This window comes from Opisthorchis viverrini (genome assembly GCF_000715545.1).
Source record: "Opisthorchis viverrini unplaced genomic scaffold opera_v5_243, whole genome shotgun sequence".
NCBI lineage: Eukaryota > Metazoa > Platyhelminthes > Trematoda > Opisthorchiida > Opisthorchiidae > Opisthorchis > Opisthorchis viverrini.
The window spans coordinates 396353-408982 of NW_008751899.1; the positions used below are offsets into that span (position 1 = coordinate 396353).

The following is a 12630-nucleotide window of genomic DNA, read 5'->3' on the forward strand; positions in this document are numbered from 1 at the left end:
TCCTGCACTATTTTGTGGTGTGTGGTACGGTGCAATACACTTAGTTTTTAGAGAGATCCGAAACTTTAGTCTCTGTTTGATAGTTTAACATCGAGCCATGTGTATCAGCATGCTTCACTTATCGTTTGTAGCGCTGTTTGAAAGCAACCCTCTTGCGGAATTAAAATTCTGACTGGTCACTCTTTATTGATCGATCTTCTGGACATCTTACCTCACTGAAGAAAAGGTTCGAGCCTTTGTGCTAGGAGAATACGATATTGTTTGCAGAATCAATTGCATGGGTCTTTGCAACAGGCATTTTGACGGAAACATCTGTTGGCGCATACTCAAATGTCACCAAAGCGTACATGTCGTTTTCCAAGAAGTTCAGTGGGCGAATAAACCTAACTGCTGCCAAGCAGTATACCCTACCGGGAACCCATTATACTCCTGTCCACTGGCGAACTATGCACTGCAAAGTGGTGGTTGTGAATGAGAGCTAAAGCAACCAATGAGAGGGGACAGGTGTTGTAGACGTCATACCCAGCGGTCGAATCACCAAACACAGTCATTCGTTTTTACATATGGTCGGCGCGTGTGTCCGAGAAGCAAGAGTAGTTTGGTGAGTAAACCATGTTTCTCGTCCTAATATGAGGACACGCTACCTGTTCTGCGAGTTTCCAAACAGGTTTGCACAGTGTTCATTCGTTCTGAAATTAGTAAACTAGGTCTGGAATTTCGGTCCATACGTTGCCTCCAAACTAGCTGGTATTAGTTGGGCCTGCACAGAATTATATGGAGCAAAGTTTCCGTCGAGACTACTAGAACTGAGGTGATACTGTGCTCTAACTTATTCTGAGACAGTAATGAGGAATTTTTCTTTTTTGAAGCAACTTTTACTGCTAACGAAATTCCCGAACATTCCCAAGGCACTTCTACGTCTCTCCCATTGTAGATAACGGAGTAGTAGTGCGAAATGCGTTATTTAGAGCAAACAAAATGAAGTACTATTCATATCATTCTGTTCTTTTTTAATGTCCCTATTCAAAAGCTAAAATTTGAGGTAAGCAGATAGATAGTGGTCCAGATATTGAAGGCCGACAGCACCTCAATTCGGCTTCAAACTATCGGCCAAGGGACACCACCTCCTAGCACACAGTAGGACATCTGTTCCGCTCATTGCATTTTAATACTCCCATTAATCTTATAATTTGTCCCAAGTGGATTTCGTCCACGAACCAAGTGACATATTAAGGCACAACCGCTAACCCACCGCTACGCACAACTACGCACTGATGATGTCACCTCGATTGGTGATGAAACGTTTGCAACCAAATTGCCCAGCTCAGCGAACAAGCCAACGACCATCTACGCTACCTGGGCTACCGACATTCTCCTCTATAGAAAAGGCAGCTAAATGTCCATTAAGGGTGCCAATTATAGCCATCCGCTATCGGAATGGGTGTGAATGAAGAATTAAGCCATGTCGCATAACACTGTTGGCCTACCGCCCATTGAGCTAAGGTCAATCACAATACCGTGATTTTGGGGATGGCCAGTCGACAGTCTATATCTTGAAACATTTAATTAGCGTTATCTGGCCCCGGTCAAATACTCTATATATCCCACAAACACCCGGAGCACAATTGTAAAGGTGCCCATCATCACCATCACTATTGGCACTAATACGCTAGTAATACATACTGGTGCTTAAGTGCATGCCAGTTTCAGGGAGCAAGAGTGGAGAAAAAGAGAAGTGAAATGACTTATTGTGACGAAGCCCCATTTCCATAGGGAATGAGATCAATAGTAATGTGCCTACACCCTTGGAAATAGCTAGTATAAGCACATCTGCGTATTATATCGAACAAACTTGCCATCATCAAAATTAACTAAGCATCTTATGCGAACCCAAACCGACGTAGGCTTAAAGCATGACAACAGGCGAACTTCAGCTAGGCAGCTCTGCTAGGGCATGATGGCAGGTGCGCCACTGTGACCGGTTGTGTGCTGCGCCCTGCGGAATTTCTAAACATCTGCGAGCAGGATCATGTGAGTCCCAGTGAGGAGGGCGCGATGATCCCACGACGCTGTCTGCAGCCGAATGCATTCCACGTTGGCTTGTTACGTCCTATTCTTAGATAACATTTCTTCAGTAATCATTTGGAACATTAAATACAGTCTTATTGAATAAACATTTGTTAGATAAGAGTGGTGCATAACCACGGCTTTTCTTCCTTGTAAGTTCGGCAGGGTTTTGTTTGATCCGTGGATTCGGTTTCGCTCCTAATAACCCAATTACAAACCACCTCGTCATGTACTCGATACAGCCGGCTAACTCCTAATAAGTGGAGACTCGGGTTATCAGAAATTCGAAGAAGCCTGTCTTAGGAGGGGTTTAGTATTACAACTGTAGACTAAGACCGCTCTTGCAGTTACCTTGAATACAGGGCTTCAGTGAAATTCCTTTCTGATGCTAATAATGACGCAAGTTTGTGAAAACTTCTTTTTCTTGATCACATGCACATTAACTTGACCTCTTACCGTAGTTCTTGATGTACACGATACTGTTTTCCAGTCACCGTTGATTCATGATTGTGAAATCTGCACTAACTGTGGTGAGAAGCATCCAATAACAAAAGTTCACACATAATTTTCGACTCAGTTACGCACCAAGCTGCGCCCAAACGCTTTCGTGGTACAAAGGGTCTGAATACATTATTAGAATTTCGCAAACTTACTTACTTTGGATACACAGAAGCCATCACGTTGAAATGTAAACAGCGTGATAGGAACACAGTGCATTGCGGGATGGTGTTCATCCCAGTACTGAGATCGCAACGGACGTTGGTAACCACGATTTCCACAAGATTACAAGCACGGGATGAACGCCTGGTTTCATCTGGCAATACGTGTTATGCCGTTTGCTACCTATATCTAAAACGAACATGGCTACCGTTTAGAATAATGAAAAAAGTGTAATACTCAAACAAGCTGAGATTGCTTTGTTCAAATCAAGCGTCACTACTCACCTACGGCATTTGGTAGTAATAACAATTGAAAATAATTGATGTGCCATCATGTAGTTGTCTGTTGCGGCCATTTGACAGGGTTTTATTGTATGTATGTTCGCCTAAGCAAACTCAATTCAAGTAATTCCAGTAGTCAAATGCAAATTTTTGGGTGTTTATGGGTTCATCATTCTAAAGATAGTCCTACAGCCTTCAGAAATTCATTTCCAAGCTCAGAAAGTCCTCCAAATCTGGAATGGATTTGCCTGAAGTAACTATCTTATGCACAAACTGTCCGATAGCGTGAGTATGGTTTCCTAAATCTTGCACCAGATTCCCACCATTGCGAAGCCACGCGGAAAACCAATGCTATTCACACTACAAGAAATAATTACATTACTGAACCCCCTTGGATCATATTTGTCTGAAGAGACGAGGCGATATTCACTCTTGGTCACCTACACAATAACAATATATTCTTTCTGGTGCAAAAGTCTAGTGAAAAAAGACCAAAATACAAGCCCCACTGTCATTCCAAATTCACGAATGAATATACACCGTACGTTTAACTCTAGACAGTACGCGTAAATATTGACAGTTTGGGTGGGTTTGTTGGCTGTTGATCAGGTTGCATTTTCTGCTAAGGGCAATCCCAGGAGAACACTACTGTGTGCTACGTTTTGCAGCTTAACTTGGCTGCAGTGGGGCGCTGAAGCGGTTACACACTACTGTAATTAGTTCTGAAAAAGGCTGCCTTTAAGAAATTTTGACATTTGTATGGAAATCTCTGCGATGGTTCGGCCTGAAATTTTGTCTACACTCATTAATTGCCATTTAACTGGTTCATCAGAGTTATCTATTGGGTAACGGAAGCCCATATTTTTAGGTGACTTGATTGAAAAGCCGTAAAATCTTGGGTGTTTTGAATTTCCGTCAAGCACACAAACAGCGCCACCATCGAATCACTTTCGATCTGATCAGTGAACCTTCCAAACGGGCACGGTTTTTGAGCGGAATGTTGAACCATAAAGAAAATAGTGCTTGGCCAAAACCAAGTTCACCTGGTCCATATCCCACCGATTATCGAGTGAAGTTATCAGAAACAATTAAACTGAATTAGCTAGCAGTGAATTCCACACTAAACCGTACGTAAAAATCATGTGAGCATGACATGAATAATGTCTTTAACATTGGTTCTGCCATCATATCACTTATATAGTGAACCGGGCCGGTGATCTCTGAGTGGGAGACAAGACTTCTGAAACAATTTGGTTAGAGAAACAATCCACATAGTACGATGGCTACCAGTACGTAGAGTCAAGTATTGCGGCCAGCTCAGTGTATGAAAATCCTTCGTTGTATTCTTGCCTGAGCTTCGAGTAGACAAAAAATCCCTTGTTTTACTGAAGGAATTCAAGCCAAAAAATAGCCGCCTTCCCTCTTTTGTGGGCACGTGGTGACCACTGCTGGCTGAATCATTGTTAGTTGTTCACTCGTTTACTCTGTGTGCCGCATACTGGAAGGTTACTTCCTGTGTGAGTCAAGGTTGATATAAATGTAGGTGCTGCAGTCTGTATGATTAAAATGGGCTTGGGTAAACCACTTTCTCACAACCTGAACTATAAGCGGAAAATGTGAAAACCTGTTCCAGGTGTATTCATTGTACTGAGTTGCAGATACAACCTCCATATTCAGGGTTTCGGTTGACGCGTGCTGTCTGCGGAATTTGGACACCACATATATGGATTTAATTGCTAAAAACTTACCTGAATATGATGAGTAGCACTTACTCTGATAATTTGTCTTTGTTCTCTTTCCCCTAACTCTTACTGCACAGTCTATTCAGATAGTCATCAAAATCAAACTAAAACAGCACTTGTATATATAAATATATGTACACATATGTATGCGTCTGTATAATACCTAACCGCATAATATACGCAATCGCAGGGCTAATCCTGACAAGTTCAATTAATCAGTCATTTGCTTCAGTAGATACCATGGACGTCGTTTAATACGAAATAGCTTGGAGACTGGCAGTACTCGATGCATCACTCTTATAATAACTCATTAAGGACACTGGTTATTTCGTGGACTAGCTTATATCAGGCGCTTCCTGAAGATGTTGCCAAACATAAAAATTCTGTTGGACGTCTTCATGCGCATGGTCACGTTTGCGCTTCACCCAAAGGTTTTAGGTAACACAAGACATTTCCAAGTTATTTAAGCTAGAATACTAGGCGTTATTTTTTGCTGGAGTACCTGTGAGCTAACAATGTCGGCTGCACTTACTCATTACGTTTCAACATTTAAATATATCTAAACTTAATTATTTCTCCTGGTTAAACAAAATGTTACTCGTATGCGCAGCCTTTTCTTGACTAGCTTTTAGCATACAGGTACATTTTTACTGATAGTCCATTAGTATTATTTATATAAGGTCACCACTAATGCTTATTTTCTATCTAGCTTTGAATCCCAATATATGAAAAACAGGTTTTTCCGCATGTGATACGATCATGTCCAGGATGATCACCGCACTTTAGCTTATTCAGCAGTGTCATTCATGCTGATCCGTTATGATGACAAAGACAGCACCCAAGTTTACGTTATCACGGTACAGGCAACTAAATGACCGACACAAACAGTCCATGTTGCTTAATGCAGTAAAAATGACGGATATAACTGTGCCTTTGTAATCCCTTATTATCGTTATGTGTTGCACTTTTCTCCATGTCTTGGGTTTTAATAAGGCACGTTACTATAATTGGACTGACGAGCACGTAGAAAAACGTTACCAGAGGGAACATTTTACATGTATTTCTATTGTTGGAGCATTTGGGCTTAGATCATGTGGAAAATATCTTCTACGAATTGTCACTTACTTCCGCGCTTGTAGATACTTTTGATATATCTTGCTTGACAATAAATAGGTCACATTACTTGCACAACGCAGGGTCTTTTTTTACTACTCGGGCATCATATCTAACAGTAATATCGTTTGAAATAATGTCGTTATTTACAGCTGGATTCGGATCGCCTCTGTGAGGAACGCAAAGGTTTGGGTCCTAGATGTAGGTTGACTTAAATTAAATGGGCCAGTGTGGCTAGTGATTTTCATGGACTGATGATCACAAAGTTGGGGAATCGCCAGTTGCTTCATATTGATGAAATTTGTCAGTTTTTCGGATGACTCTACGGTTGAAAGATCGTGTGAGTTTTCAGCACTCTTGCCAATCTCATCCAATCGACAGGCAACAGAGTCTTAGATGTTTCGGCGTTTATATCAATGGGTTATAATGTATGCAGGGTCTCACATATCAGTGCTTTGAAACGCCGCGTATTCTGCGCTTCCTTAATGATGTCAACTGGCCTATTCTTTCGTGGTATGAATTAAACAAAGCGATTTAAAGGACTATCTATGCTGAGTGAAACGTGTTGTTTGCTGAAAACATATGGAGTCAAAAATATACAAACAACCAAAACCTGCCAAATTTACTGCAAAATGTAAATTTGCACTCAACTAGTGGCTGTCATGCAACATTGCTGACCAAAATGACTCCTACTGCTTTGTTTTGATGGTCTTCGTATTTCGACACGAACAATGACACTTCTTTTTACCGCTGAGGGGAAGCAAAGTTTAATCGGCCGTATGTAGATATCCCAACATGTCATGAGATGGAAACCCATGTGACTCCATTTAGCGAGCAATTTAGCAGCTTACTTCCTGTTAACCCGTTTTTCACCAGAAGAAACAGGGTCTTCTAAAACATAATCAAGCAACCGGAGGTAGCAGAAATTTAAGGAATCTTGACAGACTGTTTGGGCGACGGACACTTTTCCCTTTGATGTTAGATAACAATTTTTCAGATACTCCGAATGGGCACTAAGGAGATGAGCTGCGAGTCCTTCCAAGTATAAGACAGAACGACAGGCGCCAGTAACATTTGTCTGTGAACAGGTATGCGGGAGGATGGTCTGATTTTATGGATTGAGACGGAGAATTGTGATATATTTATATGCATATTGAGTTTCCACTAGTGATATCGCATTTTACTCCATTTTCACCTAGTGTTTTACACAACACCGTGGCCATTACTGTCGTGGACATAATAAAAAGGCCGATGTGCGTTTTTAACGTTCTGCGGACTCTTGTTCAAAGTGAGATGAACCCATCAATTCAGTTTTTCATTCTGGTGCACGTAGTCGATTTATTTTATTGGTGTTGATAGGTCAGGTTTAATCAACCGTAAAGCAATAGGAAACGGTGCGCTTAGCCATGTGCACATTGCCGTAGCCAATCAGAAGCTAGCTTTCAGACATCAAGAAAGCCAATCGCATTCATGCTTCTGAGGCTTAGCGAACGATTGTGATTTTGCAACGTGCATATGATTGTCCTGCTCATAGATGGTAGAAAACTGCCCTGAGGTATTCTGCCTTGCTAAGGATATGTGAAACGTGTACACACTTCTCACTTTCCGAAACCTTGACTTTTCACATGGACTATCTCTGTGTTATTCTCCCGATCACAAACCATGCATAGGAGACCCTTATCGGGAACACTGAATTTGTTCATAACAATCGTTTGCATATACTCAACTGGGATACTTACCGGCCAAGTGATTTATGGCCATAATCGCCGAATTTTACCCGCGGACTCCTACCAGATTCTTGGGAAGACAGGTGTCCGCCGTCTTGGACAATGCAACATCAGCTATGCGTGGCTTGTTCCTCCGCCCACTTCCAGCCTTGATGCTTACGGACATGCATTGGCGTGCACGCGTCTCCAACTTCAGAACGGTCACGTTGTTCGCAGTGCCTTAAATGGCAATGAAGAGGAAGAAAATCAAGGTAACCGGCCAGAGGAGGAGCTTAAACGTATTAACAAGGAACTTACAACAACAATGATTGATTTAAATCGTCTGGATGCTCTTTTGCGGGCTGATAAGGCAGAAGATGGCCGCATTATTACTGGTGTGGCTGCACAGCTTGCTGACGAGAGCCGTTACTTCTATTTGGCTGACCGAGTCGGCGATTTGAATGTCATGGTACTACTTCGTCCTGGGCAACAACTGAAGCTGGAACTGATTGATCCAATATCTCCGGACCACCTCGTCACACCTCAGCATGTACTTTGCTCTCGAAAAGAGTGTCCTATCACTCCTAACCCTACGGAATCTATTTCAGAAAGCACGGACGACCCACAGTTACTCAAAGTTTTAAACACCTCTCGAATCTTAACAGCTTCCCTTTCAAAAGCCGAACGACAGAACCGTGAGCTGTACATGCAGTTAATTATTTCCCGCGTCGCTTGTGCACTCCTAAGTTTTTTGTGTATTGTTTTTGCCATTGCTGCTCTAACATTGTGTATTCGCCTGCGCAAAACTCCAGGATTTTACAGAAAAAAAGCACCACCCTCTGAACTGAGCGTTTGTCGAGATCCTCACCCGTCACCCTCGTATTTCCAAACAAATGGGAAAATTAATGTTGGTCAACCATCCCCTGTGTATTTCACAGACACCTCTCCAAGACACGCAGGGCTAGCACACCTTACTGGTGATACGGCAAGTGTGAACAACGTCCTAATGACCGCTAGTAATTTGAGTGATTGTGGTGCCATTCCTGGAATTCATGGAGCCCAAATTTCCTACGCTGCACTTGGCCCTCAGTATGGTCATTTGTCAGGATATCCTATCTCAGCGGGGCGTGCTTCCCTTTATAATGACAGTTCAGGCGTGCTTACTTTTGTTCCAGTCACAACACGTGGTGTCATTGTGCCTTATCAAAACGGATCCGCAAGTCCCGCACCATCGAACCATTCTATGAGTGAAACTCGAGGCGTTGGTGTTGTTCGAAGTGGTTCGCTGGGACGCTATTCCGAACTCAACGTATGTAATTCAGAAAATGGTCGGCGAAAGTTTGCTAGGCTAAATAAGCATCCTGTATCGTTGAAACACATTGAGTCTGCCAGTTCACAGATGCATCATAACCCAATGTCCTTACAACAAAACATCTTAGATGGGCAGCAAATGAGGGGGTTCCAAAATCCCACTACGACAGCTGTGGACCATGTGCCAAAATCACCAGGCACACCGGTTATAAACGATCTTATTTTGTTTCAACAAGCGGACAGTGGCAACCAACCAAAGGCGACTCATCGTTGCGCATCTGCCGAACTGCCCCTTCCCTTCCCGAAAGCCTATGCTCCGTGTGCATCGATCGATGGGGAGAGGACAAGTGTGAATTCAAACCATTTGAATCATATCCAAGAGTCATGCGTAACGGTCGTTCGGAAGCCGGCGTTGGCCAATTAGATGAGGACTTATTGCACTACGATTCTTTTATGTTCGTGTTGTCTGCATTTAACCCGTCCATGTGTGTGAGAAACCAACGACGAAGTTTTGGTGAGTATAGCAAAACATGTATTTAGTTGCAACCCACGATCTGTAAATTATGCGAGGCAGTGTACCTATCTGAGCACGGATGTGCTTCGTTTGTTGACTTGGTTTCTAGCTTACGAAGCAAATCGTCATCGATGTTTTAGTCAGCTGAGTTTTTTGGCTGCTCCTCTCCAAACCTAAAACTTCATTTTTCATCATATAATTAATTTTCCAGCTACAACTGCATGCTATTCTCAGTTAATTCGTTTTCTTATATGTTCATATATTTTCGCAGAGAGGAAGTAACACCACCGGGAGATGATATTGTCGCAACAATTACCTCAATAAACCAGAATCAAGGTTAACTGTTTGGTTTTTCAGCTCTCATTGGGTACACTGCTGTGATACGTTGGGGACACTGTTGAATACCAAGAGAGTTCCAAGCTACTATGCTTTCTTACTCTGTAATTTGTGCGGTATGTCATAGAAACGTCACCAAGAACAGTGTGACAGGTTATATAGGGAGGAATCTTCAGCCAGACCATGAATGTGATGTAGAGGTGGTCGTAAAGCTAGTGACAATTATTGCGTGGCAACCAGTGTGACGTTGTCACACAGCACGCGAAAAACATATGCCCTGTGCTGGTTAATGAGGAACACAGCCCATTAGAGTACTATGACATTGAGTTGTACTTCGTGTTCCATCATTCCTATTGTTTAATTCGTTATTTGCCTCAGCTGGGATGATTATCGAATCATTTCTAACAGCGGAATACCGGAATAAGAAGAAAGGAGGTTTCGTTTTTCCAAACTGATGGGTTGCTAAACGCGAGAAATGTTAGCAGATTAGCATACTAGCAATTTTTCATCAGCTGTCACTTATTTCGCAAAGTGTGGACTCGTGAAACAGTGTAGCGACTCATCTCTGCGCATGAAGAAGCTAGATACAGAGTTGAATCATCAAGCAAAAATATTCCTAAGAGGATTTATTTAATATACATCAGAGTCCAGGAAGCTTGATTCATTTAATATACAAGAAAGACCATCGAAGTACGCTTCAGGTTACTTCTGAATATAAAATCTGACGTTGAACTTTGGGGCTTTATGTCCATGCTTGATAAACCATCTTAATTCGGCTATTCAGAACGACGTTTACGAAGTTTACTATCAGGGAGAATGCATTCCACTGAAATGTGCCAAACCGATAATCACCGTGATTAAACTCTTCTTGATCGGTTTACTTTGGAGATATGTCCACTAACCCCAGGCTTCTGATAGCCTTAAGAAGACTTCCAGTCCAAGTGTGAATTACGGGATTTCAAAAACAGTCAGCAAGATGTGCTTATTGTTCTCTTAACTAGCCAACCACTATTATGAATGTGTTGCAAGCCAGTGTCTAGTATTGCGGATCTGACTTTCTGACTACCATCTAAACACATCTCAACTATGACACACTGATGAAGAGGGGACAAAACCGCTCAAACGGTCGGTCGACTGGCCGGTCCCTTATCTTGAAAGATGCATGGGTATTTGTCTACATTCTCATTTTGATCGGACAGCTTCAACGAGAAGTGACATTTATTTTCACGAACTTCTGCAACGTTAACTGCGGGGTTGATTTATTCCGTATTAGCATGAATAGATTAGAGTGTGATGCCAGAGGTCTGATTTGAAATGACTGGTACTAGTTCCCACCGTCCTGGAATCAGACTGATCGCTTGCAACAATGCTCTGTTTGTTTTCCCGGTGGTTATGTAGCCTGGGCTGTGAAAGGCCATGCAATCGTGTAGCATTATACACCGTCCAAGTAAAAAGTCTGTGTGCAGATGTGGAGCGTTCAAGCGCCGTTGGTCATCATATTTGTTTAGGATGCCACCAAATGGCACATGATCTTGGTGCTTGATCATTCTTATTTTCCTTTCTGTATTTGACTGGCAGTAAGCTAGAAGATGTCGACAAATACATTCATACGCACACAAAGTTGGTTTTGCCAGGAAACCACCTGAAGCTTCAGTTTATAGTCGTCGATTTTTTTCAGCAACCTTGTGGGTGGTGTCCTACACTGAAGGAAGTTTGAATTTACTCCCTGAATTTCCCAAACCGGGTCATAATTTATTGCACATAGACGGCAGAAGACAATTCTCCCATTTATCTGTTTGTTTTTAAATGTTGCTGTAACTAACTGCAGTTATTCATGTTTCGAATGTTAGTGAACTGAATGTGTGCCCAGCTGTCGTAAATTGATTAAATTACATGAATAAAATTTCGACCTGTATAAGTCAGTACTTTTCGAACTGGGATTTTGTACCAGTTTTCTGGTTCGCTAAATCAAATCCTTCTCTTCCTTTCTCTTCACTATTTCTTTCATATTTTATTCAAACTCAAGTTGTCTTTGCATTTGTTGCGTAAACTTTATGGTGTACGATAACAATGGACATATGCAATGTCTATATAAAGATCGAAATAGTACTACTCATTAGGTTATCGTGGGCACACAATGTAAGCTGCGTTCCCATGTTCTGTGTGGACTAGACTGAGTTACTTCACGTCGAGCACACTCACCGTAATCATCAGTCCCGATTGTAAAATGGCCCTTAGAACACGTCTTCTATTGTTCTGGATATGATGGTAGATGGCATATTTTACGTGGGTTTATTCAGCCAGATGTTCCCGCATTCATTCCCACCTTGCTTGACAAGTCAGCCATAACAAGAGATGTTGGTCCTTGTACTTCTCATCAAAATTTCTTCATTTACATCCTCATTCAACTTAGGTAGAGGCATACTCCAACAAAGGTTATTATTCCAGCCCCTAATTTTTAATAACTTACTAGGAGAAGAAAAGTGGGTAACACGCTTTTGTGTATATCTGAGTACAAAAAGCAGCATATAACAACTCGTAAATACACCCAGAGTAATAAATTTGTTTTCTTTATTTGCCGCGTTTTTATTACACAAAAGTTGCTTTGTTACCTAAGTTGATTACATTACTTGGAACCAAAACTGGACGAATTCGTGCACGAAATCCGCAAAGCATTCTTACCAGATGCAATTCATGGCACAGCCTATGGTTCTTTTAGCTCAACGGTAAAATACATGCTCCAGATACTGTGAAGAACCTTTACCCGAGAGAAACTAAAACCAACCACCTATTCTCGGAATATGACCGGGGATATGAACTGATAGAAGCCACTGGTTATTCTTCTGACTGCATTCGGCAAAGGAATGCATGCTTCTCCAATACGCCCACTCAGTGGTAAT

At 41.9% G+C, this 12630-nt stretch overlaps 2 protein-coding genes across 2 annotated transcripts in view; both read left to right on the top strand.

The window, feature by feature from the left end:
- T265_08879 (hypothetical protein) overlaps positions 1 to 7343 on the top strand; it is a gene marked incomplete at both ends in the record, with an annotated part of 161354 nt that extends 154011 nt beyond the window's left edge. The window contains one exon of the mRNA XM_009174801.1: positions 7223 to 7343. Within this exon, the coding sequence (XP_009173065.1) occupies positions 7223 to 7343 (121 nt within the window). The remainder of the gene's footprint in view (positions 1 to 7222) is intronic.
- A 182-nt stretch (positions 7344 to 7525) lies between these two features.
- On the top strand, positions 7526 to 9301 carry T265_14690 (hypothetical protein; the record flags this gene model as incomplete). Its single annotated transcript, XM_009174809.1, has 1 exon — positions 7526 to 9301. A coding segment is annotated over one exon (1776 nt), but the record flags the coding sequence as incomplete, so codon positions are not given.
- Between the last annotated feature and the right edge of the window lie 3329 nt (positions 9302 to 12630).